Here is a 26,220-nt window from a genome sequence, read left to right on the forward strand (position 1 = left end):
TGAGTGTCTGTGTGTGTGTCTGTGAGTGACAGTGTGTGTGTCTGTGAGTGTCTGTGTGTGTGTCTGTGATTGACAGTGTGTGTGTCTGTGAGTGTCTGTGAGTGTCTGTGTGTGTCTGTGAGTGTCTGTGTGTGTGTCTGTGAGTGTCTGTGTGTGTGTCTGTGATTGACAGTGTGTGTGTCTGTGATTGACAGTGTGTGTGTCTGTGAGTGTCTGTGAGTGACAGTGTGTGTGTCTGTGAGTGACAGTGTGTGTGTCTGTGAGTGTCTGTGTGTGTGTCTGTGAGTGACAGCGTGTGTGTCTGTGAGTGTCTGCGTGTGTGTCTGTGAGTGACAGCGTGTGCGTCTGTGAGTGACAGCGTGTGCGTCTGTGAGTGACAGCATGTGCGTCTGTGAGTGACAGCGTGTGCGTCTGTGAGTGACAGCGTGTGCGTCTGTGAGTGACAGCGTGTGCGTCTGTGAGTGACAGAGTGTGCGTCTGTGAGTGACAGCGTGCGTCTATGAGTGACAGCGTGTGTGAGTGAGTGCGTCTGTGTGTGTGCATGTGAGTTTAGGAGTGTGTCTGTCAGTGTATGATGAGTGTGTTTGTCAGTGTATGAGTGTGTGTCTGTCAAGTCAGTGAGAGTATGTTTGTCATTGAGTATGTGTGTGACTATCCGTGTGTCTGTCAATGAGTGTCAATGAGTCTGTGTCTGTCAGTGACGTCTGTGTGTTTGTCATTGAGCGTGTGACTGTCAGTGTGTACAGAGTGTAGCGGAGCAGAGCGCAGTACAGGAGCTTCTGTTTCCTGTACCTGGCCAGACTGACAGGAGGTGCTCACAGAGAGAGCACTCCCTGTCAGTTCGGCCGGGTACAGAAAACTGAAGCTCCTTTAGGGGATCTGCTCCGCTAGGCAATGCAACAATAGAGGTAGAAGGCACACCAGGAAGGGGAGTGTAACCACTAATGGGGTGTGGGGTGCACCAAGGGACAGGGAGGGAATGGGAGAGAAACACCAAGAGACAGGGAAAAGAGGGGGGAGGGGAGAAGAACACTAAGGGGCAGGAAGGGACCACTATTGGTCGGGGAGGGGAGCGGGGCTGGTTAAGAGGCACATAGGTGAAGATGTTTTTTTGGGGGGGGCGGAAAAATGCATCTTCGCCTATGTACCTAAAAATCCAAGCACCGGCCCTGTTAGTATGTGTCATTATGCAACACTGATCTAAGCAGTATCCTTTAGTATAGTCATTATTGGGACTTTCAATGTCTCTTTATTAACAATTGGCAATTCAATACTGAGGGTTTATCTGCATGTGTTAGTCAGTGTTATTTACAAGTATCCTCTATTACAGCCTTCATTAGGGTTTTTAGTGTCTTGTTAAGTACTAGCGGCTATTATAGTCTCTGTCCGCCTTCTATTGAGAGATATCTATCTCGCTCATTTATTTATCCATTTGTAGAGTGGACATCTATACAGCTATGTACCCCTGACCCATTACATTAACCCTTGTCCTACTCTTCCCATAGCTCCCTGAGCTTCTGATACTTCCTCTCTCCCTTTCTGGGTGTGTTATTTTGGTTATTTATATATTTTTTATGTTTATTATCCTGTTTTTGTTCATGATTTTGTATACCAATTAAACAATATTTAAATTTTAACAGACGACTGAGATCTATATCTCACTAGTGTTTCCTGGACGTTTTGTCCTAGGTTTACACTTTCTTTTTTGTGTTAACCTCTACCACTTCAGCTGGAAGGCTATTCCATTCATCCACTACTCTCTCAGTAAAGTAATACTTCCTGATATTATTTTTAAACCTTTGTCCCTCTAATTTAAGACTATGTCCTCTTGTTGTGATAGTTTTTCTTCTTTTAAATATAGTCTCCTACTTTACTGTGTTGATTCCCTTTATGTAATTAAATGTTTCTATCATATCCCCCCTGTCTCGTCTTTCCTCCAGCTACACATGTTAAGATCCTTTAACCTTTCCAGGAAAGTTTTATCCTGCAATCCATGAACCAGTTTAGCAGCCCTTCTCTGAACTCTCTCTAAGGTATCAATATCCTTCTGAAGATATGGTCTCCAGTACTGCGTACAATACTCCAAGTGAGGTCTCACCAGTGTTCTGTACAATGGCATGAGCACTTCCCTCTTTCTACTGATAATACTTCTCCCTATACAACCAAGCATTTTGAAAGCATTTCCTGCTGATCTATTGCATTGTCTGCCTACCTTTAATGCATCAGAAATAATCACCCCAAATCCCTTTCTTTAGATGTGGAGGTTAGGACTCTATCAAATATTCTGTACTCTGCCCTTGGGTTTTTACGTCCAAGATGCATTATCTTGCAGTTAGTGATACCTGGGGTGCTGGAGCAATAGCATGGTTCTTCAGCAGGGGTACCAGATTAGCAGCAGGAGAAACTTGTGGTGCTCTGGATATGGAGGTAGCAGCTTGAGTTTATAACTCTTGCACAGCTTGAGTGAGTGTAGACACTTGCTTGGTTAGTGTATGTAACATTCCGGACAAATCTGCGGGCTCCATGTAAGCTCAGTTCTTCTGTTACGTCTGTCACATATTTGACAGGAGGAGTCCAGGAGGCAGGAATAAGCCAAGGTGAAGTACCAAAGAGAAAGCCAAATTTGTAGTTGAGGAAAGCAAGGGGTCAGTTCAGGCAGCACAGGTTCAGAGACAATAAAACAGGGGGGCATAGGGGCTGGGATGGATGAAAGCACATAGGGGCTGGTGTGGGTTGAAGGGGGCATAGGGTGTGGGGTGGATGAAGGGGCATAGGGTCTGGGATGGTTGGAGGAGACATTGAGGCTGGGATGTGTAAAGGGGGGCTGGTATGGGTGAATTGGGGCATAGGGGCTGGGAATAGGGGGGCATGGTGGCTGGGATGGATGAAGAGGCATAGAGGCTGGTATGGGTGGAGGGGGGGGGCAAGGTGTCTTGGCTGGGTGAAGGGGGGATTGGGGTTAAGAAAATATTTACATACCTGCTGACTGCCAGGCTTCAGCGGATTCTGCAGGAGAGGACAGTGCAGAAAGTGAAGTAACTTCCACTCTCCTGGGCCCCACCTCTTCCCCTCACACGGAGCTCTGCACATCCAGACATGGAGGAGACCTGGCAAGTGCTGCATGATCACTGCCAGGTCTCACTCAAAAGGTGGGAAGATCTTTAAATAATGTCTCAGTGAACTATAGAATGTCAAATTTGGTGCTCAGAACATGCTGATGGTACATATTTTCTAAATCTTTGCAAATACATCTAATGTATAAAAATATGTAAACAATAATGGTTTATGTATATATATATATATATATATATATATATATATATATATATATATATATATATATATAAAGCTTTCAGTTCAGCAGTTTCTGGTTATTTAATTAAAAGAGATCAACTACTTTAATACTTATATGGGGACAGGAGATGACCACTGCCCAGTCTCCTGGCTCTTGAAAGTCCAAAGGGACATAGGAATTTCAAGTTTACTGGACTCTAAGAGGATATCCCCATTTAATAGACATCTGTTTGGCCCTTGGGAATTTTAGAGACCAGGAGATGCCCAGTCTTCTAACACCTAAAGGATTAACACACATTACGTCAGACTTGCCTTTCAGAGCACTGTGCTTGGTTGGCTTACAATCCAATTATTTATGCAATTTTTTTTATTATATTTGGTATGCTGGGTTGTTATGGATTATTTTTTTTCACATTTTGTGGTCCTAAGAAATAAGAATAAAGAAAGATCTTCAATCAAGACATCAATAAGTATTTTTTTTATTTTTATTTTAAGATGACTGATGTTTCTATTTAGAATATTTGGTCCCACCCTCATTAATAATTATTAGTGTGAAGAGTTAGGTAAGGACATTTGTGGGTTTTTACAGGTTCTTTAAAGGTTAACGTCAGTAAGGCTTAGTATCTCCTGGACTCTTATGACTAAGGGTCAATTCATTAAGTGTCAGTAAACTAGGCATCTCTTTTGAGTATTTGACTATTTATGAGGTCAATTTCCTTATGGCCAGGAGATGCCCAGTGCTGCGTGTGCATTAAAAGAGATAACTTTCTTATGGGGGTTACATACTTGGGGTCCAAGAGACTGTCCATTTGTTGGCCTCCTTTTTATAACTGCTATATATATATATATATATATATATATATATATATATATATATATATATATATATATATATATATATATATATATATATATATATATATCCATAATTTTTAAAACAAAATAATTAGTTTTTTACTGTTTACTCATAAGACTGCAAGAGAAAGCTGCACAATCTAATCTTATCACTGCCACCCATACCACTAGTATAGATTGGTAAGACTAGTGCAAAGTATTATGGGGCACCTGAAGTCCGTCTTCCAATATATATTACAGTTTTTACTTTAATGATTATTATTTCCTTAGTGTGCATTAGACATGTGCATGGCTGGGTAGTTCAATTCAGCTGGATAATTTTTCACAAAATTTAAATTTTATTTGGAATATCCAATGCTTGTCCATATGATGGTTCAGCTTGGCCAAACATCCTCCATTAAAAATTATTGGAGAGAACATTCTGCAAGCCCAACAAGAGGGAAAATTTGTCTAATGTGTTAATGCAAATATTGCAACATATTTTATCAAGCCTTTTGGTTAAGCAATATCTGTCATTTTTGCTATGCTTTTTAGTGAGCAAACTTTTGATTACCTACTCACCCATTCCACCTTGAGAAGAACAATGTCTGTGTGTGACCATCCTTAACTTAAAAAAACTAAACCAGCATCAGCAAGAGTGACTTAATTTGAAAAAGGGATTTACTTCTAAAAATGAAGGGGTGGAAGGGGTGAATGGGTTGTCATTTACCCATAACCACTCAAGCTTTCCTAAGAAAAAGAATTGACCGACTTCATTGTGGAAAAAAACAGCATCTCTCAATTGAGTCTGCAGAGCTAGAAAGTGTAGCCACACTGCAAAACTAGGCCAGGCTGAGCAAAATCACAGCAATGAAAGGTATTTTAAAAAGGGGGAGCAGCAGCAGAAGTAATTTAATTTTAAAACAGAAGCTTTTTCAAAAATTCAAAGGACACAGTCAGTAGGTACTGGGCAATTGACCCATTCACCACTTCCACCCTGTGTAACAAAGGACAAAGCTTTCCCACACATCCAGTCTGTACCATGTGTGACTGTCCTTCAGTATGGGGATAAAAACAGCAACCAGTAAAACTCTTCCAAGCATGGCTAAACCAAACACTACAATGAAAGATATTTGAAAATATGACACACTTTTTTTTTCTACAAGGAGTTACTAAGGAAAGAAGCTTGGCAACACCTAAGCAGTAGCACAGAAACACACTGCAAGTCAAGCTATCATTCTATTACTTGAAGTAAAAAATAATGTTAAATTAATAAAACAATACTAACTCTCCGAAATCATAGTGAGTGTAAGTGAAACTGGTAGTAGTAATCCTTTTTTTTCCCTTTACCATCACTTCTCACGTGATCTGTGAATGAAATTGGTGCCTGTCCTCTAACCATCAATAATCTTTTATTTCTACTTCTGGATTGGACATCAGATGTAGCACACATCATTGTGCAGAGAACTTGTCCATCATAGCAAACTAAGCTGCATTTTTAGCCACCCATAAGAAATTAGCATAAATAATCAAACAACTTCCTATCTCCCTATTTTTGATACCGTGTGGAATTCCAGATCCCTAAGCAACGAAAGATGTTTGGGCATCGAGCTTGTCATTTTTTTTATTTTTTTTTCATGTCTGCATTCAGAGATATGAACCACAGACTATCAACTGCTATTTGGCATAGCTTAGGCTAGGAAAATTGTCTGTTTGTGCTCAGTTACATTCAGAAGCTAGCCTGCTATTCATGATAATTAGTATCACTGTTTTTTTAATCTGACGTCTGAGTGTTACAGTAGAACTTGGTTAGTTATGTTGCTTTGTGAATCTACATTGTTGTTTCTTTTCATTGTTATTTTTATTATGGTAACCTGATTGTCCACAGAAAAAAAACACAGTGAGGTAAGTTAGTAAGTTTTTATTCCAGGTAGATAAATATATCTGTTTTTATAACATTTTATTTTCCATGCTAGAGTTTGATACAATAATGTGAATAATTTGCTTTCTCTCTGGAGTTAATTAATTTGTTTCAATGCATTTCTCAATTTCTCAGTATTGCTGCTGTATTCAGAAATGTTTTGGCTACTGTAAATGAACTTTGTAAAAAAAAAAAAAAAAATCTTTTGCTGTGGTTTATATTTGCCATTTGAGTATTACAGATTTTTTTTTTTATTCTTCTGTCTTTGTTTTTAAAGCTAAACAGAAAAAAATTGGAAAGAAACATGTGAAAATTGAAAAACGAAAAGGTAATGCTAGGAATATATTTGAACGCCATGGTTTTTCTGTAAGAGGAATTCAATGGCACTGTACCAATTCCAGCCATAAATAGTGCTGTCAAGAGTCAGTAATGTTAATTTACAATTAAAAGGATACTGTTAGTACCTTAACCACTACAGCATGTTGTAGTGATTATGTTGCCAGAAGTACCCTAGAGCCCCAAAATTGAAGTAGTCAAATCATCAGCTAATGCATTTAGCCAATTAGCTGCCATCCCAACATAAACTGGCAAACTTAGTCTAGACATTATATATATATATATATATATATATATATATATATATATATATATATATATATATATATATATATATATATATATATATATATATATATTGATTTAAACAAAAGCAAAAAAATAGAGGTGCTCTTTAATCTTAACATACAAGGATACTTATTTTTATAACTAAAATCCTCTTTAATAAACACATATATGTATATACAAAAAGAGAAAAATACTTATAAATGATAGTGCAACCTGCCGCAGTGTCTACATCACAAACAAGCAGTATATTGGCAGAGAACATAGCTATAAAAACCGGGTTCAACAGCGGGAATGCTAACACTTACAGGAACAAAAGCCTCACTCAGCTCTATCATGTAGTTTGTGGGCTTAAACAAGGAAAGCCTCCAGGTGTATGTAAAACACCTGAGAAAACCACAAAAAAAGCTCTGATAGGTGTAGACCTCAAACTCTACTGAGTTCATGAATTAGAGAGTGGGGAGAAGAGGCAGTCAAAACATTGTAAAGAGACAACTCATTATTTATACAAAAATAAATAAAACACTCTTACATATTAGCTCCCCTACGGTAGCAGAAGATATAAGCAGAGGCAGAGTATTGCAGGTCTGCTTGGCAGAAATTGTGTACACCTGTCTACCATGGGAAGATTCATCATTACTTGGCAGTTTTTGCTTGTACCCGTTCCTTCGATGACGCATTTCGCACTCGGTACTTCATCAAATCAGATGTATTAGAGGTTTCAAACATGCATATTTACCCTCACACTGGGGAAGAGAATTAGTAGGTATCCAGCTGCATACAATAATTAAACTATGTATCATATATATTTTTTTAATATACTATTTTTAATTAAACATAGTATAATTAAAATATGACGACTGCTTAGTGGCATGGACCTAGTTAGTAGTGATTCCTCCTTTGACTAAATTAACAATTATCTTCCACCCAAAGTTTCCAATTTAGCTTTGTGTAGCTCTAAGTTGCTATTTTTACCTTTATTCATTGTTAACAAATAATAGTCTTTTTGAGCCACTGGCTACACTTACTTCATTTATTTACTGTTGGCAAAGATGACCAAGAAGAGACATGCACTAATGCTAATAATTGCTTGTTAAATCAGCTTTAACAGAATTTGTTTTAATGCCCATGTTCTCATGGACATTTTTAAACTTGAAATGTTGAAATGCTAGTTTAACACTTACATAAAAAAAATACAGTGAATATGTTAACAAGAATCAACTACTGTTTATCTGTCTACATTGTAACCAAATATTGACATTGTCTATTTTTAGAAACACCAAAAGCACAGAAACCAGCAAAGAAACCAGTGAAACAGGAAAAAGTCAAAGGTAATTTAATTTTGTCATCATCTAATTAGGTGAGCATAAAGAAATAACGAAAATGTGTTTAGGAACCATACAGGTGAGACTCAAATAAAAAAAAAAAAAACTCATTCAGGTATTTTTAAGGTGGCTATCATTCTCATGTTTAGTAACTTCATTTTTATGGCAGCACATTTTTCAGCATAGCAAATCTTTGTTAAAACATCTGGAGTGCCGAAGGTTGCCTACCCTTGGTATAATTAACGTTATAGAGTGAGGAAAGGTCAGGGGATATGTATACACACACACACACACACGAGTCAAGCCATATAATCCCTTGCAGTAGTGAGAGCACTGTTAAAGTGAGATTTCTGTGGGAAATGGCTTGACTGGTGTGTGTATTTTAGTTTAGCAATGTATTAACTATCCATTTACTTTAGGTGGAAAGGGGCTTTCATCCACACTCATTATGTTTTAAATAATTATTTTGGTTGTGCAGTCACAGCTACAAATATAGCATGACAAGAAAGGACACGGTATAACTGTCCAGGTAACAGGCATATAATAAGAATTTAAAAAAAAAACTGAACAAAGTCTAGTGAAATAGCTATACATTTGTTAAGGTATAACAAAAAAAATTGTTGTATACCACTGAAATGAAGACTGCAAATCTCAAGAAAAAGAAAAATTGTACATAGGTATTTGGACCTAAGATATAGGATTATATAAAAAAACACCACACGTAGTGCATAACGGTAGAAACAAACATGTTAGATGAACCCCTTAAGGACCAAACTTCTGGAATAAAAGGGAATCATGACATGTCACACATGTCCTGTGCCCTTAAGGGGTTAAACAGCACAATGCCTATAGCCCTATACAATCTGAGATCAGCCCATTCCCAAACTAGCGAGAATTTACCGTATAGAGACACGGTCTCCATTTTCCAAAACAGTGCATTTCTCCAGCACTGGGCCTCTGCAAGAGCCTGTATGCATTGCTTATAAATCCCTTTGCTCCTGGCACAAAAAACATGGTCCAAAAGCATCTGGACACTGAATGACATTGCCTGTATACCCTCTAAGAGTGTAAGGTGTGCACAAGGGGTAGTCACTTTAAGGTTCCCAACCTAGATATGCATTAATGGATGTTGGCCAACCCTGAGATTTGTTTTAGAGTCCAAGTGACTTAGCCTTCATAAGGCATTTAATTTCAGAAGCCTGCAGTTGGGCAGAGCACGTAGTAGGTCCTGGGATACGATAAGGTAGACTTCGAGGTAGGCTATGGTCTCACCCTTTTAGCACTGGCAGTTGCTGTTTGTGTCATAGCTGCAGCCATAAATCAGAAAACCACTTGTACAGCTGAGCAAAACTTGGATTCGGCATGCTTCAGGATCAGGATCGCACATGTGGTGTCCGCCATCTTAAAAAGGATGTGGCACCAGACAGTGTGTCACTTTGGTGCTGATATGGTCTCAGTTGTTTCAGTGGTAAGGAAGTCGAGGAGCAAGTGCCAGGATAACTCTCACTGGCAGGGGGGTAATGGGAGTCTGTGCTGCATCCTCTGACTTCAGGAAGAATATTGGTGGAGAGATCGTCCAAATCTACCTTACATGTTCTGTCAGATAGGACTCGGGATCAAAGCAAGCTGCCTAAAGTAAGCAGACATGCTTTGAGCAATGAGCTTGCTAGTATACAGATTATCCCCAGATTGTATTGAGTGCCAGTAATCTCAAGCAACTATTAGAAAAAAAGGGGTCATGAGATGTAACAGATCAGTCATCAAGGGATATCTTAATACCAGATAAATAATGTGCAAGGGATACATTTGAAAGAGGAATGATCTTTGTAATCAATTGATTATTTATTCTCCACTGATAGAGGTTCAGATTTTCTTATATTTAGTTTGTAACCTGAAATATCAAGGTATTGCTGTGTTAGTTGGAATAGGACAGTGAACCAGAATTTTGGGTTGGTTATAGTCAAAAGGACATCATTGGCATATGATGTTACTTTGAATTCTGCCCCCTTATGCTATGTCCTGTTACATCTTGTCTAAACCATTTGGCATGTATCAACAAGTAAGCAAAATGTTCATATATCCTCTGTTTCCCCTATCTGAGAAGGCCATTAAATACTGCATTAATATATGGAAGTAATATCTCACCAAATTCTAGCATGTCAACCTAATTTTCTATCTCAGTTTATTGTGCTCATGACCGCTTTATTTATATAAATGGTGGTCAGAGATTTACATTTAGCCTTGACAGTGGTCAGTTGAATAAGCAATGAAGCTCTGGGGTTCTGCTTATGGAGGGTTACAAGGCAGCTCTGTTATGCTCTGTTATGCATTCTGTGATTTTTCAGGAAATTGCAATGGTGGAGATGACAAAAAATGTAGAGTCTAATGTGGAGTGTCTGGGTCCTCTAAATATCTAGAGGGTTGGAGTCAGACAAAAACTGAGAGAACAAAGAAACATAGAAACATAGTAACATAGAATGTGACAGCAGGGGTCAGAGCCAACAGCTGAGCTCAATGGTCGCATCCTAGCTTAGCTCTGCTATCCTGTGTGCAGAATCTGTTGTAATCGGGTGAAATCAGCGAACATGGGACACCTTAAAAGGTCCACATCAACGCAGCAAGCCTCCAGCAAGACCCCAACAAAGTATTTCTGCAACAACGCAGAACTCAATGCCAGCCAGCTAGGCCCAAATATGGCGGGGACTTACCGCGATCTGACACACTGCCATCTAGCCCTGGGGCTTCTGAGGCATCCGGCCACCACTTCATCCAGCCACCACTTAGAGATGGAGGTGAGAAACATACTGAGCAATATGCCCTCCATACAAGACCTTGCAAGCAGTTTATGCAAGGAAAACTGGAGGTAACTTTCCAAACTAATTTGGATGGCATAGGGGCCAACATTCGCCACATGGGAGGTAGAGTGGGCATCCAGGAAGATGACAGGGACGTGATTTACACATAATTGCACTTCCTAAAAGACAAAGTGGCTGCACATAACACCCATCTGTCAGCTATCCAAGTGTCAATGGATGACCTAGATCAGGAGTAGGCAACCTTTTAGCAGTACTGTGCCAAAACAAAATCTTGCAGTCCTGTGGCATGCCAATCCAATTTTTCTTTTAAATTGAAGTGTGTATGTTGTTGTATTCTGCTTGCGCTATTGTATTTGTTAGCGTATTTGTGCATATGTGGGATGTTTTATATGTGGGCATATTTTATATGTTCATTAGTAGTTTGTGGTATTGTGTATTACACCTATGAACGTGGGCTGTGTATGGAGACTGCTTGTGGAATTGTGTGTGAATGATATGTGACATTGTGTTTGGTGTGTGTATGTGTGGGGCTGCTTATGGTATTGCATGTGATAGCTGCATGTGGGGTTGTGTATGTAGTTTGTCAGTGGTGTTGTGTTTGTGGCGACTGGATGTGTATTTGTGTGTGGGCTATTTGTATTATTTGTATGATGGGGAGGCATCTTCTGCAGCTCAGTGTATATCTAGATGTGTGGGTGGCTTCACTGGGGTCCAGTGGGGACCAGGCTTGCCAGGTACAGGTCAAAGGCAGGAGCTGCAATAGATGCTGCAGACTGCTCTACTCCAGTGTGAATTCACGTTCACAAGTGCATGGAGGAAGTGATCTGAGATCCAGATAGACCAGAGCCTGTTTAGCCTTAACAGCCTATAGTGCAATGTTGTCAGGGTACCTGAAGTCTCTGCCTCCGAGAGAGGTAGAGACTTAAACGTTTATCCGTCCGGACGCCAGGTTTCTCCTGTTCCTCGCGGTCGACCCGGTTACATAAACGCCGGCCGCGAGGGAGTCACTTCCTTATGTAGCATGGCGCCCGGAGACCGACGTCATGACGCCAATCCGGAACGACCTGTCACTCAATCCATTGGAGACTAATCAGGACTCGTCGGAGGCGTGTCTATCCCCTCTAGCCAGGGTATTTAAACATACTTCGCCCTGTTGCTCATTGCCCTGTCGTGGTTCTAGCCTGTCTAGTCACACAGTGCTCTGGTGTTTTTCAGTTATCCTTTTGGTTCCGACCCGGCTTGTTTGTCTTACTCTGTTTACCTCTGTTATCCTTGACCCGGCTTGTTCCTCGCTTACCTGTCCTCTCGTTCCCTCGACCTCGGCTTGTCTCTGACCATTCTCTATACTCTCCGTACGTTAGTCCGGCCATTCTAAGGTCCGGTATACGTACCCTGTACCTGTTTGTACTTTGCGTGTTGGATCCCTGTCCCGATCCTGACAAATGTAAAGGCACCTCGAGTGCCATGTATGGCACACGTGGCATAGTTTGCTGACTCTTGACCTAGATAATAAAGTGAGGCAAAACATCCTCAGGATAAGGAGCCTCCCTGAAACCAACCTTGAAGATATACCACTAATGCTGAAAGAACTTTTTATCCTTATTTTAAACAAATCGCCCAAATCCCCAATACTATTGGACCCGGCTCATCGCGCCCTGCGCTGCAGAGGAGAATCGCCTGACAGAGCAAGGGACTTAATTTGCAGGCTCCATTACTTCTGCTGCAAGGAAGGCATATTAGCAGCGCTATGTAACTCGTCTCAGCCTTTATTGTTTCACAATGTCCCTATCACTATATACCCAGACTTATCCTTGCTTACACTACAAGCAAGAAGAGCACTGAGACCAATCACAGACCAGCTCAGGGCCTGAAACATATGCTAGCAGGGGGCTTCCTTTTTTGCTTTAAGTGCCACCTACAAAAATGCTCAGCATACTATACACACCATCCAAGACGTGCCGGCTTTCAACAGGAATTGAACTTACCAATGTCTCCGATCAGTGAGTGGTATGGTCCGGTTCTGATTCCTGAATGTCCTCAACTCCCACAACGCCAGAGGTAGCAACAGGAAGCAAAGCAGAGGCGAACAGATGCCGCAGAGGATAACCCGAATATGACAGCTAGGCCAAGCGCATTGACCAATCGATAACTATTTCATCTCCTATGACCAACACTTGATGGACCTAGCTGATGGGTAAACAACCATGGTTACTACACTATACTGGCATGATTTAATCCTAGTAGCTGTGGACGTTTCATAACTCACGCCAGAGAGACTGAGACCTAGCTGTTGGCACACTGGTGACTCGTAAGATATATATATATTATGTATGTGTTTTTACATTGCCTGGGTGTGCAAAAGTTAAGTGGAGCTAGGCCAACACACTACCGCAGAAGTAGTTTCTCTCACTATCCCACTCTACTCACATCCACACTCCTCACATCAAATAGGCATAAGGAGAGATACAGGATATGGAGATTCCCCATATCATACATTTACACCACAAGATCCCACTGACTCCACTTTCCGCAGTCAACAAAAACTATCATACCATAACTTCATAGTTATGACCAGTGTCCCTGCTTAGTTACTCATAGTTATATATGAATATAAGGAAAAAAAAATATATAAAACAACAAACTTTGTGCCTAAAAACTTCCTGAAAGAGTTGTAAAAGGATTCCCACCAGGAATAGACGATGATTCCTGTGACCGTTTAGATACATCCCATTTCTTTTCTCTAACACCAATCCCACCCTGTACATGAACCCTCACGTACTCAATTCTCCTACCTTCTTATAGGTATTGAACCTATCCTGCGGTGACAGTGAGGCTCTCAGTCCACTACACAAGTGGGATCTGAGACAGCCACCTGTCACGATAGTGACCCCTTCTCACAGAGTGTAACCCAGAACAGAACGTATACCGGACCTTAGAATGGCCGGACTAACGTTTAGAGTAGTCAAAAGGGATAGCCAGAGATCAAGGGAGTACGGAAGATGGATAAACGATAACCTAGCCAAAGTACGGCGAACCAGAGAGTAGAGTAGTCAATAAGGAAAGTCAATAGTCAATAACCAGGAAACAATCAATAAAGTAGCTTAACAGCACTAGAGGAACCAACAAGGACCACACTAGGGCGTCTTTCCACTGTCAGGGGCTCCCTTTTATAGTGTGGGGTATATTGCTTTAAAACCATGCCCCCAAAAGGTCCGGGGGTGTGGCCGCGTACGAATCACGTCGGCATTTACTTGCCGGCTATGGCGCGCATGTGCCGTATCATAAAAAGACGAGCGGTGTGAGCGGCCGGCGTCAGAAGGGCTGTGCCGCTCACCGGAAGAGGATGCCTTGCTGCGCGGGTCCGAGGAGGAAAGGTAAGGTATCGTTACACCACCGAGGGATCTCCCTATGCCCTTTAGTGTCAGGGACACATTTCATAACACTTCAGCTCTATTTTTCTTTCTTTTGCTTGTATATAGTTATATTTTGATTGTTCTTCTGTTGTTCACCTGCCGGGGGAGGGGAACCTATCCTAAAAGATGGCCACCCTCTGAGTCATAACCCTCAATGTTTAGGCTTAAACTCTTCAGAAAAACGATCCCTAGCTTTAACGGAATTTTATAAATTAAAGGCTGACATAGCCTTTGTTCAACAAACCCACTTTAAAAAAGATGCGGCTCCAAACTTTCATAATCGCAGATACCCAATTGGCTATTTTGGCCATTTCTCAGAGGCAAAGGTTTGTGGGGTCCTTCTGAGGACCTCACAATCACATGGCCGGTTAGCTGGCTGCTGCATTGCCAGCAGCGGGACTGCCTGTAATGACAGTTAGTCCCCCTGCTAGCTGGAAATGAAATAAAATAAAGTTAAAATCAGTGTAAAAAAAAACATATATACTTAGATCATATATATATTATGATATGATCTAAGTATATATATATATATATATATATATATATATATACACATATACATACACACACATACACTGTCTAGGTGTTTTTTACTATCAATATATATATTCTCTTATATTGTGTATATATAATATATATACACATACGTATATATATATATATATATATATATATATATATATATATATATATATATATATATACATATATTAATTCTACATATATATTTATGTAATATTTTTATATAATTAGGTATTTTAATTAATTACAATTAGCAGGATCTGCCTGACAACCCATGCCGAAAGTATAGGGAATTTAATTTGCTAGCACTATATTTAACCCTATAACTTTCCAAGACACCATAAAACCTGTACATGGGGGGTACTGTTTTACTCGGGAGACTTCACTGAACACAAATATTAGTGTTTCAAAACAGTAAAATTTATTACAATGATGATATCGCCAGTAAAAGTGACTTTTTTGCATTTTTCACTCAGAAACAGCACTTACACAGACGATATTATTACTGTGATACTTTTTACTGTTTTGAAACACAAATATTTGTGTTCAGCGAAGTCTCCCGAGTACAACAGTGCCCCTTATGTACAGGTTTTATGGTGTTTTCAAAAGTTACAGCGTCAAATATAAGGCTTGTGTTTCATTTTTTTCACATTAAAATTCACCAGATTGGTTACGTTGCCTTTGAGACCCTATGGTAGCCCAAGAATGAAAATTACCCCTATGATGGCATTCCATTTGCAATAGTAGACAACCTAAGGTATTGCAAATGGGGTATGTCCAGTCTGTGGGTGCATTTAATATGAAAGAGGTGAATTACGGTGACATGTAGCGCATATGCCAGGTTTTGTTTACGTTTTGTTTTGTTCACAATGTGTACATTTGGCTCAGTCCTTAAGGGGTTAAACAATTCTCACATCTCTTGGACCAATCGCAACTGTGGGACTGTTGGCGAATCATGCATTCAAATATGAGAGATTATTCCTACAATTTGCATGTCATACATACGCAGTGGCGTACACATGACCCATGGGGCCCCGGTGCGAAAATTGATCCATGGGCCCCCCCCCCGCGCTTACTCTGCGCGTGCCGAGGCCGCAACACATGGCGGCGGGCACCTGGTCGCCGGGGTTGCAGGGCTGCGACCCCGGTATGTACGCCAGTGCATGCAGATGCACCCACTTAAAGGACCACTACAGACACCCAGATCACATCAGCTCAATGAAGTGGTCTGGGTGCCAGGTCCCTCCAGGTTTAACCCTGCAGCTGAAAATATAGCAGTTTCAGAGAAACTGCTATGTTTCACTGAGGGTTAATTCAGCCTCTAGTGGCTGTCTCATTGACAGCCGCTAGAGGAGCTTCCACGATTCTCACTGTGAAAATCACAGTGAGAAGACACTGAACGTCCATAGGAAAGCATTGAGTAATACTTTCCTATGGGCGGTTTGAATGCGCATTCGGAACTGAGAGGCGGAGGGATCTCCAGCGCCAAGGGAGTCCGTCGCTGGAGAAAGGTAAGTGCTGAAGACACACACACACACACACTGTTGAAGACACACACACACACTGTCATGAACGGACGCATACACACTAGCTAACAGACACACACATTTACTGACAGAGACACACTCAGCGACAGACATACATACACACTCACTTACAAAACATACACTCTCACTGACAAACACACACTCACTAACAGACACACACAAACTCACTCAGTAACAGACACTAGCAGACACACACTTAATAACAGACACACTAACTGACACTCACTAGCAGACACTCACTCTAACACACACACACACACTAACACACACACACTGACACAGACACACACACTAACACACACAAACACTAACACACACACTAACACTAACACACACACTAACACTAACACACACTAACACACACTAACACACACACACACACTAACACACACACACACTAACACTAACACACACACACTAACACACACACACACAAACTAACACACACACACACACACACCAACACTAACACAGTAACACTAACACACACACACATATTTTTTTTTTAATTTAATCCCCCCAGCCTCCTTACCTTTTGGAGAGCTGAGGGGATTCCCTGGGGTCCAGTGGTGCTGCTGGGCTCCTGGGCGGCCGGTCACCGGGCGGGGGGGCAGTCTGGCGGGCGCGCAAGGGAGCACTCTCTCTGGCTGAGTGCTTCCTGTTCAGCTCCCTTGCGCGCTGCGTACTGATGCCGGGGCCGGAAGATGACGTCATCTTCCGGCTCTGGTATCAGTGCGGTGCGCGAGGGAGCTGAAGAGGGGGCACTCAGCCAGAGAGAGTGCTCCCTCGCGCGCCCGCAGGACCGGCCGTCCGGTGACAGCAGGGCCAGCCTTGGGGGGCCCCCAGGAGAAGAGGCTGGCCACACTGGCATACATACCGGGTCACATGGCGGTATGTACGCCACTGTACATATGTACTGTACACCCCGGTATGTACGCCACTGTACATACGTACTCAAGACTTGACATGTTCTTTCTCCCACACAGATTTTTACACTTGGTCAGCTCATGCTCATAGTACTCAATAACCTGGCCAGACCATGCACCTCTGTCTATTGCCACTCAGATCCCTTCTCTGACATTGAAATCCTTTCAGTGGAAGTTGATCTATTGCTTAACGATCAGGACAATACACACCTCGATCCAACACTACATTAAGGATAACATAGGGCCAGACACTTCTCCACAGACCACATGGGAAGCACACAAATGTGTAATTAGGGGCAGAAGAAAAAAACTACCAAAGGATAGGGAAACCTATAATTAGGGACCATGTTATAGCACTCACCTCTAAATATTAAAAGATTCGGGAAACTAAATTACCAACTCTAGTGGAAGAAGTTAGGACTCTTGAAACGACACACAAACAAGCAGAGACGATATCGAGATCCTACTAGAGTTACTGGGACTGACACAATCCGTATATTTACAGATAATATGTGAGATAGCACGTTATTTCGTCACACTTATAATATGCACAAGTCTAAGTGCAGCTGGCCACACCCACTGAAGGGTCCTTTCGACGACCAAAAAGCGAAAAAATGGCCCGACATGGATAAGGCCTTCGTATGGGTTAATACTCAGGCCTTGCCGTTGTATTTACACAAGGTAACATGATAAAGTGATGGTACCAATGCACACTGGAAGATTCTGGGCATCATGCTAGTATATCGCACTTTTGAAATTACATTGCATAGTGGAAACTAACAAATTATAATGTATTACTATTCCTACACAACATTGATGTAACTACTAAGTCAGATCGTTGACAATGATGCAATTTATATTTTTTCCTGTACAATGTTATCACTACATTGTAATGAATATCCCTGTACTCATTTATGATATAGAATAAAAAGGAAATACATTTTTTTTAAAAGAGAAAAAGAAAAATTGTGACAGCAGATAAGAACTGTTTGGCCCATCTAGTCTGCCCAATTTTCTAAATACTTTCATTAGTCCCTGGCCTTATCTTAAGTCTAGAATAGCCGTATGCCAATCCCACGCATGCTTAAACTTCCTCACTGTGTTAACCTTTACCACTTCAGCTGGAAGGTTATTCCATGCATCCACTACCCTATATGTAAAGTAATACGTCCTGAAATGATTTTTAAACCTTTGCCACTCTAATTCAGGACAATGTCCTCTTGTTGTGGTAGTTTTACTTCATTTAAATATAGTCTCCTCCTTTACAATCTGCAAAGGAAGATAGTAGTTGTTTGTGGGGCCTCCCTGTCCATGGATGGTGAATGAAATATGTTATAGTGGGGACAAATAATGATGTGTGAGTTGAAAAGTGTTTAACAAATGAACATGCATCAGAGTACAGACTAAGGCAGCTATAGCATGGGTACATTATTATTATTATATTATTATTATTATTATTATCACACAAGCATATAACACTGACAAACGCATACAGCATCTGATCATTATAAAACATGTGCATGAGAGGGTTGAACAGAATATCTTCTTTTGGGTTGACTTGCCTCTTTTTCTTGTGCTCATTATTTTATGCTGTAGAGTTTTTTGTGTTAATTGAGAAAAAATGTGTTGCAGTCTGCTTTATCGGACAATGAGGAGACATTGAAAGGTAAGTAAAACACAATTTTTTATTTTTTAAAATCTATTTTAACTAGATAACTCAATAATACCTATTACCTATGTTTACTCTCATTAATGAGAGTTGTTGTAAATACCTATTTTTTTTTTAAGTTCAGGGTTTTTATGTTTTTTTTTTGTTTTGTTTTGTTTTTTGCACCTCTACAGTATTGCAGGAAATATACAGAGCCCTTATATCAAGAAAAGGGGGTAAGAAAGGGAAAATAATAGGAAGGAAGAGGGAGCGGGGGGGGGGGGAGGGGGGAGTAATAATAGGAATCTCAATGTGTTTCTGCTATGTATGAATCATTTAAAATATTTTCATTAAATGGTCATGGTTTAAATAGCCCGCACAAATGAAGACTAACAATGCATGAAATGTACAAATCTAATGCAGCAATCATTTGTTTTAAAGAAACACATTTTAGCGCAATAGATGCAACCAAGTTTAATTCTAAGAAATATCCTCAAGCTGTTCACAACAAAAAACAAAAGGTGTTTCTATAGTCTTTCATGCAGATTGGTTATTTCGGCTAGAGAAAAGATATAAGGATGATATGGGTAGACTTTTGATATTAGTAGGTTCCACGAATGGATGAAAAATTATCATAGCGTCTTTTTATGCCCTTAATCAATCTCAAGGAGTATTTCTCAAAAAATAATTTTAAAAAAATGCATTATTGATAAAAGGTTATGTTTTTATCTGCGGAGATTTCAATTGCACATTGGACCCAGAATTAGACATTAAATAAATAAGAACTAAAAAAGAATCCAAGTCATATTTCAACTTCATTAGCTAAGAGATTAGCTAAATTATTTTATATGCATGAATTATATGACAATTGGTGCAGTTTATATCCAACAGCAAGGGAGTTCTCGTTTTTTTCTCCTTTTCACCTTACATATTCATGTATTGATATGTGCGTGCTGGACAAAAATACAATTAAAAACATAATTAATGTCAATATAGGCAGTAGAACCTGGTCAGATCATGCACCGATAATTATTAATTGTAAATCACTTTATCCAGCTCGTGGGAGAGGTAAATGGTGCCAAAATGAGGCACCACTAGATGATTCAATAAATCAACGTAGAGTCAAGAAAATGGTAGAACTATACTTTCAGGAAAATCTAATAGGCCCAATCTCAGTAACGACGCAGTGGACAGCTCATAAAGCTGTAATAAGAGGTATTTTGATTCAAATTGGTTCCTTGAATAAAAGGAGAGTAGATACGGCTCGGTCACAACTGTTTGAAGAATTTTCTATTTTAGAATCTCAAAACAAATTGAATCCCTCAAAAAAATTATCTAAAGGGATAGGAAATATTAAAAAACAATTACAGATTTTTTTCTTTACAAGAAACTGAGAAACAAATGTGGTCCTTAAAACAAACACATTACAGCTATGGTAACAAAGCAGAGAAGATACTCAGGCGGAAATTAAAAGCTAACTAAAATCCCATATATTATTTCTGCCCAGAATGTGAAACTTTACAATTCAAAGGACATTGTAGAGGAGTTAGCTTTGTATTATAGTAAACTGTATAACTTAACAGGGGATGCAGAAACATAGCCCACGCCTGTGGAAATTAATTATTTTTCTGGGTGAAGTTCCTTTGTCGGAAAAACATTTGGAGCAAAATGGTCTTTAAAAAATATCTTCACAGAAGATGAAGTGTGCAAGGCAATATTATCTCTTCCAAAAAAGAAAGCACCAGGTTCAGATGGGTTTTATAATTATTATTACCTTACCTTACTGTACTTTTTAATTATGTAAAAAATTTAGGCAATATACCAAAAGAAATGCCTGAACCATATGTAGTGACGTTGCCGAAACCAGTGAAATTACCCATTGAGGGCGCAAACCTAAGGCCTATAGCGCTTTTAAATGCTGATATTAAACTATATGCCAAATTATTTCCTACGCGTATTAAACCTTTATTAGATGACCTTGTTTCAACAGAATAGGCTAGGTCTGTGCCAAATAGGCAAGTAGGTGATAACACCAGATATTTTATAGATCTCATTAAATTGTCACACAGGAGTAAACAGCAAGGTATAATTATGGCGTTAGACGCTGAAAAAGCATTTGATCGCTTACATTGGACGGATATGACTTTGAGCAAGATGGGGTTCCCTGTAGAGTTTATGAAAAGCATTTTAGCACTTTACTCAAACCCTTCTGCAAAGGTATTTCATATGGGCTTTTTATCTAATCCATTTAATATAAAAAAAACGGTACTCGCCAAGGATGCCTTCTTTCACCAATAATTTTTATTTTAAGTTTAGAACCTTTAGTGGAGCACATTAAGCAAAATTTAGATATTTGTGGCTTGACTACACTTGCAGGAGAACAAAAATTAGCCTTATTTGCGTATGATGTGTTATTATTTCTAACTCAGCCAGTGAGGGTTTTCCCTTCTTTGATTACACTCCTTGAAAGATATGGTCGAGTCTCATATTATAAAAATAATGATAAAAAAAAAAAGTTATACCAAATTAGGATTACCAAATCAGGAAGTAGAACTTTTAAAGGAGATATATACATTTGACTGCCATAAAAAATATTGGGTATTAACCTGGCTAAAACCAACAGCCTATTAATTCAGGAAAACCATAAGAAACTTAAGTATAAATTAGAACAGCAAATAGAGAAATGGAGAGATAGAGAGGTATCATTATTAGGCCGCGTGAATTCAATATAGATGATGATAAATGATGTTATACCACATGTGTTATTTCTTTTTCGCACAATACCCATAGCACTACCTAGTAGTATAGTAAGAAAATTTCAGTTCATTATAAATACCTACATTTGGAAAAAAGAGACCTCCACGGATAGCTCATTATTCAGCAAGGAAATCCTATGCTTTGTGAGGGTTAGGTATACCACGTATACACACGTATTTTACAGCATCGATACTTACGTAGGGATTAAGAGCTATTTTAAGTTCTAAACTACCAATATGGTAAATGCATGCATGAAACCACACACTGCAGATCAATTTTTGTGGACAACTATGATACCAGTTTCTAGTAAAACTGTAATACTTTCTAGCTCTAGATATATGTTTCAATGTTGGAAAAAATTGGCTCCTACTCTTATGGGTAAGGTTAATCTTTTGTCATTAGCCCCTTTACAAATGCTTACATCACCTTCTATAACTGCAGATCTCTCAGTGAAATCATGGGTTAGGAAAGGAGCAGATAAAATAAGTCTGATATGTGATGAAAAATGAATTAAGTCTTTTCCAGATCTGCAGGAACAATTTCACTTATTACCTAAACAATTATTCATGTATTTTAGGCTTAAAAATATTATTATTTCTGGATTTCTCTGATATAACTTCCTTTGGCCATCACTGTATGGGAAAAACAAAAAAGAGTAAACTATTATCTTTATGTTATAATGCATTTTCAGAATTGGGGAATGAGGTTAAACTAAATCATACTATAAAATGGGAATAGGAGTTGGGTAAAACCTTCCCTATTTCACAATGGTTACAGACTATTAAGATAACGAAAACAGCACCCCACAGCTTATCTCATTGTGATGCTTTTTGTAAAATACTTATGAGATGGTACTTCGTACCTCTTAGATTGGCACGTATGCATGCTCAGATATCACCGGTATGTTGGATATGTTTAGGCGAAATAGGGTCCTTACAACATATTTTTGGGGAGTGTTCTAGGTTAAAACCGTTTAATAAGTCTGATATGTGATGAAAATGGAATTAAATCTTTTCCAGATCAGCAGTAACAATTCCACTTATTAACCTAAAGAATGATTCATGTATCTTAGGCATAAAAATATTATTATTTCTAGAGGCTTATACGCAAATAATATCTCTGATATAACTAAAGTAATAAATACAATTTTTAAAAAAGAAAAAAAATTCCTTATCAGCCAGAATGCTACTTACTTCATTTAATCCCTTCTTTAGCTGACTTGAAACATAGAGTTGTGATTCTTATTCTTTTGGTGGCTGCAAAAAATAGTATTGTGGCTCAATGTAAAAAAGTATGCTCCCCTACTTTGAAAGAAGTCTTGGAAAGAGTAGACAACACTTTTTAGTTTGAATTAATATCATGCCGTCTTACTGGTAAAGAATATACTCATACTAAATTGTGGTCTATTTGGCCAGAGGTGAAATAAATATATAAAGTATAGAGGAAATGAAGGGCAGGAAAGAGGAAGGAGTGGGAAGAGATGAGAGAAAGCGAAGGAAGAGAAAAGTAAAAGTAAAATAAAAGTATATATGAACAGGTGCACATATATGTAGTTATATGTGCATGTATGAATATATATCTATATATATGTATATACACTGCTCAAAAAAAATAAAGGGTACACAAGAATAACACATCCTAGATCTGAAAAAATTTAATATTCTTCTAAAATACTTTGTTCTTTACATAGTTGAATGTGCTGACAACAAAATCACACAAAAATTAAAAAATGGAAATCACATTTTTTATCCCATGGACGTCTGGATTTGGAGTCACACTCAAACTTAAAGTGGAAAAAAACACTACAGGCTGATCCAACTTTGATGTAATGTCCTTAAAACAAGTCAAAATGAGGCTCAGTAGTGTGTGTGGCCTTCACATGTCTGTATGACCTCCCTATAACGCCTGTGCATGCTCCTGATGAGGTGGCGAATGTTCTCCTGAGAGATCTCCTCCCAGACCTGGACTAAAGCATCTGCCAACTCTTGGACAGTCTGTGGTGCAACGTGACGTTGGTGGATGGAGCGAGACATGATGTCCAAGATGTGCTCAATTGGATCCAGGTCTGGGGAACAGGCAGGCCAGTCCATAGCATTAATGCCTTCGTCTTTCAGGAACTGCTGACACACTCCAGCCACATGAGGTCTAGCATTGTCTTGCATTAGGAGGAACCCAGGGCCAACAGTACCAGCATATGGTCTCACAAGGGGTCTGAGGATCTCATCTTGGTACCTAATGGCAGTCAGGCTACCTCTGGCGAGCACATGGAGAGCTGTGCGGCCCCCAAAGAAATGCCACCCCACACCATTACTGACCCACTGCCAAACCGGTCATGCTGGAGGATGTTGCAGGCAGCAGAATGTTCTCCACGCGTCTCCAGACTCTGTCACGTCTGTCACATGTGCTCAGTGTAAACCTGCTTTCATATGTGAAGAGCACAGGGCGCCAGTGGCGAATTTGCCAATCTTGGTGTTCTCTGGCAAATGTCAAACGTCCTGCACAACATCGGTCCCTGATACCACCCTCATGGAGTCTGTTTCTGACCATTTGAGCAGACACATGCACATTTGTGGCCTGCTGGAGGTCATTTTGCAGGGCTCTGGCAGTGCTCCTCCTGTTCCTCCTTGCACAAAGGCAGAGGTAGCAGTCCTGCTGCTGGGTTGTTGCCCTCCTATGGCCTCCTCCACGTCTCCTGATGTACTGGCCTGTCTCCTGGTAGCGCCTCCATGCTCTGGACACTACGCTGACAGACACAGCAAACCTTCTTGCCACAACTCGCATTGATGTGCCATCCTGGATGAGCTGCACTACCTGAGCCACTTGTGTGGGTTGTAGACTCCGTCTCATGCTACCACTAGAGTGAAAGCACCGCCAGCATTCAAAAGTGACCAAAACATCAGCCAGGAAGCATAGGAACTGAGAAGAGGTCTGTGGTCACCGCCTGCAGAACCACTCCTTTATTGGGGGTGTCTTGCTAATTGCCTATAATTTCCACCTGTTGTCTATCCCATTTGCACAACAGCATGTGAAATTGGTTGTCACTGAGTGTTGCTTCCTAAGTGGACAGTTTGAGTTCACAGAAGTGTGATTGACTTTTTGAGCGGTGTATTAATGTATTTATTTTAATCACCACATGTTCCAAGCATACACAGTATATACCTTGATAAAAAAGAATACAATAATGAACAAAATCAAGATAAAGGCGGCATAGATTAGTGCAGTGTAAATTGAAAAAAATTGGGAAATTTTTATTGGGGAAAAATAGGAAGTAATTTAATTTCTCTAGTTGATGATACAACAACTAGCAATAAATTAGTGCAGCACAGTTATTAAAAGTATTGAGCTACCTCATTAGTTTCCATATAGAAGAGATAGTTGGAAGTTACATTTCTGCGTCTAATGAACTGAAGATTAAACGGAACGTTTACACTTTAATTTCGAAGACAGCAGGAAAGCTGCACAGATGTATTAACTTGGTTTGTGATAATTAGGATTACTGAAAATTATAACCTAATACTCTGGTTTGGAATTATATTGTGAAAGCAAGTGTGTTTACAGAGTTTAGAAATGCATTTTCTTTCTTTGAGTGCACTTTCAGCTTGAGTTAATTTAGGGCAGGGATGCCCAAAAGATACATACCCAGATGTTTAGGAAATACAACTCCCATGATGGCTTGCATGCCTTTAGACTGCCTTTAGAATGACAAAGGATCATGGACGCTGTAGTTGTAAAACATCTAGGGATCTACCTTTTGGACACCCCTGATTTAGGGAGTGGCTACATAATTTTCACCTGTGTGTCTTTGTGTGCACCTATATAACTCACTGAGTTTGCCCACTAAGAGCTTCTCTGCTAGTCTACCCTAAAGTAGTTTATCTTTTAGTAAGAGTTTACACCGACAGAAGTTAGAACACACTTTTAAATCCTGCAGTTATTTTACTGGGGCAAGTTTGAGCCTTAGCAAGATTCAAAATTTGACAGTGGACAATCTGCTATATTTATGTATGCCTGGAATAGTCCCTTCAGGGTACATACCTCTGTGCAGGTGAGAGACAGTTGCTTTTCTGGAAGCTCAGATTGGAGATCTGGAGAGCAAGGTGTCAAATTGACAATCTTGAAAAGGGCTTACTGCACATTGAGCAGAGTTTGGTTGGGGCAGCTAGTGGAGTGGGAAAAGTTGAGTCAGTCAGGCAACAGACATGTAGTTGGGTGACAGTTAGATGTAGTTGCAGAAGGTGAGAAACGGGAAAGCGCATGGCCAGCAAACATTTTGTACAACTTAGCAGATTTGCCGTTTGAGTGAAGATGATGGGAGTATCAGCTCAGAAATGGCTGTGCTGGTAGTGGAAGTGGCTGTGCTGGAGGAAGCTGCTCCTTCCAATAGCCTGGGGAACAGGTCCTCTAGTATGGATGGGATCCAGAATGGTTAGGCAAGTTGTGGTGGTAGTGGATTCTATTATTAAAATAAAAGACAGGGTAATCTACCTCTCTGATTGAATAAAGACAGTTTCCAGTCTCCGGTTGCTACCATCTGGCATGTTACTGACTTGGCTGTCATGCTCCAATAATAAAAAAAAAAAGTTAGAGGAAGAAGAC

At 39.9% G+C, this 26,220-nt stretch overlaps 1 protein-coding gene across 1 annotated transcript in view; it reads left to right on the forward strand.

Annotated features, from left to right (window-relative positions):
* TRDN (triadin) overlaps positions 1–26,220 on the forward strand; it is a 781,460-nt gene that overhangs the window by 732,133 nt on the left and 23,107 nt on the right. The window contains exons 69-70 of the mRNA XM_063441781.1: positions 6,327–6,377; positions 7,945–8,001. Of these exons, the coding sequence (XP_063297851.1) occupies positions 6,327–6,377; positions 7,945–8,001 (108 nt within the window). The remainder of the gene's footprint in view (positions 1–6,326; positions 6,378–7,944; positions 8,002–26,220) is intronic.

The sequence above is a fragment of the Pelobates fuscus genome, chromosome 2, assembly GCF_036172605.1.
Source record: "Pelobates fuscus isolate aPelFus1 chromosome 2, aPelFus1.pri, whole genome shotgun sequence".
Classification (NCBI taxonomy): domain Eukaryota; kingdom Metazoa; phylum Chordata; class Amphibia; order Anura; family Pelobatidae; genus Pelobates; species Pelobates fuscus.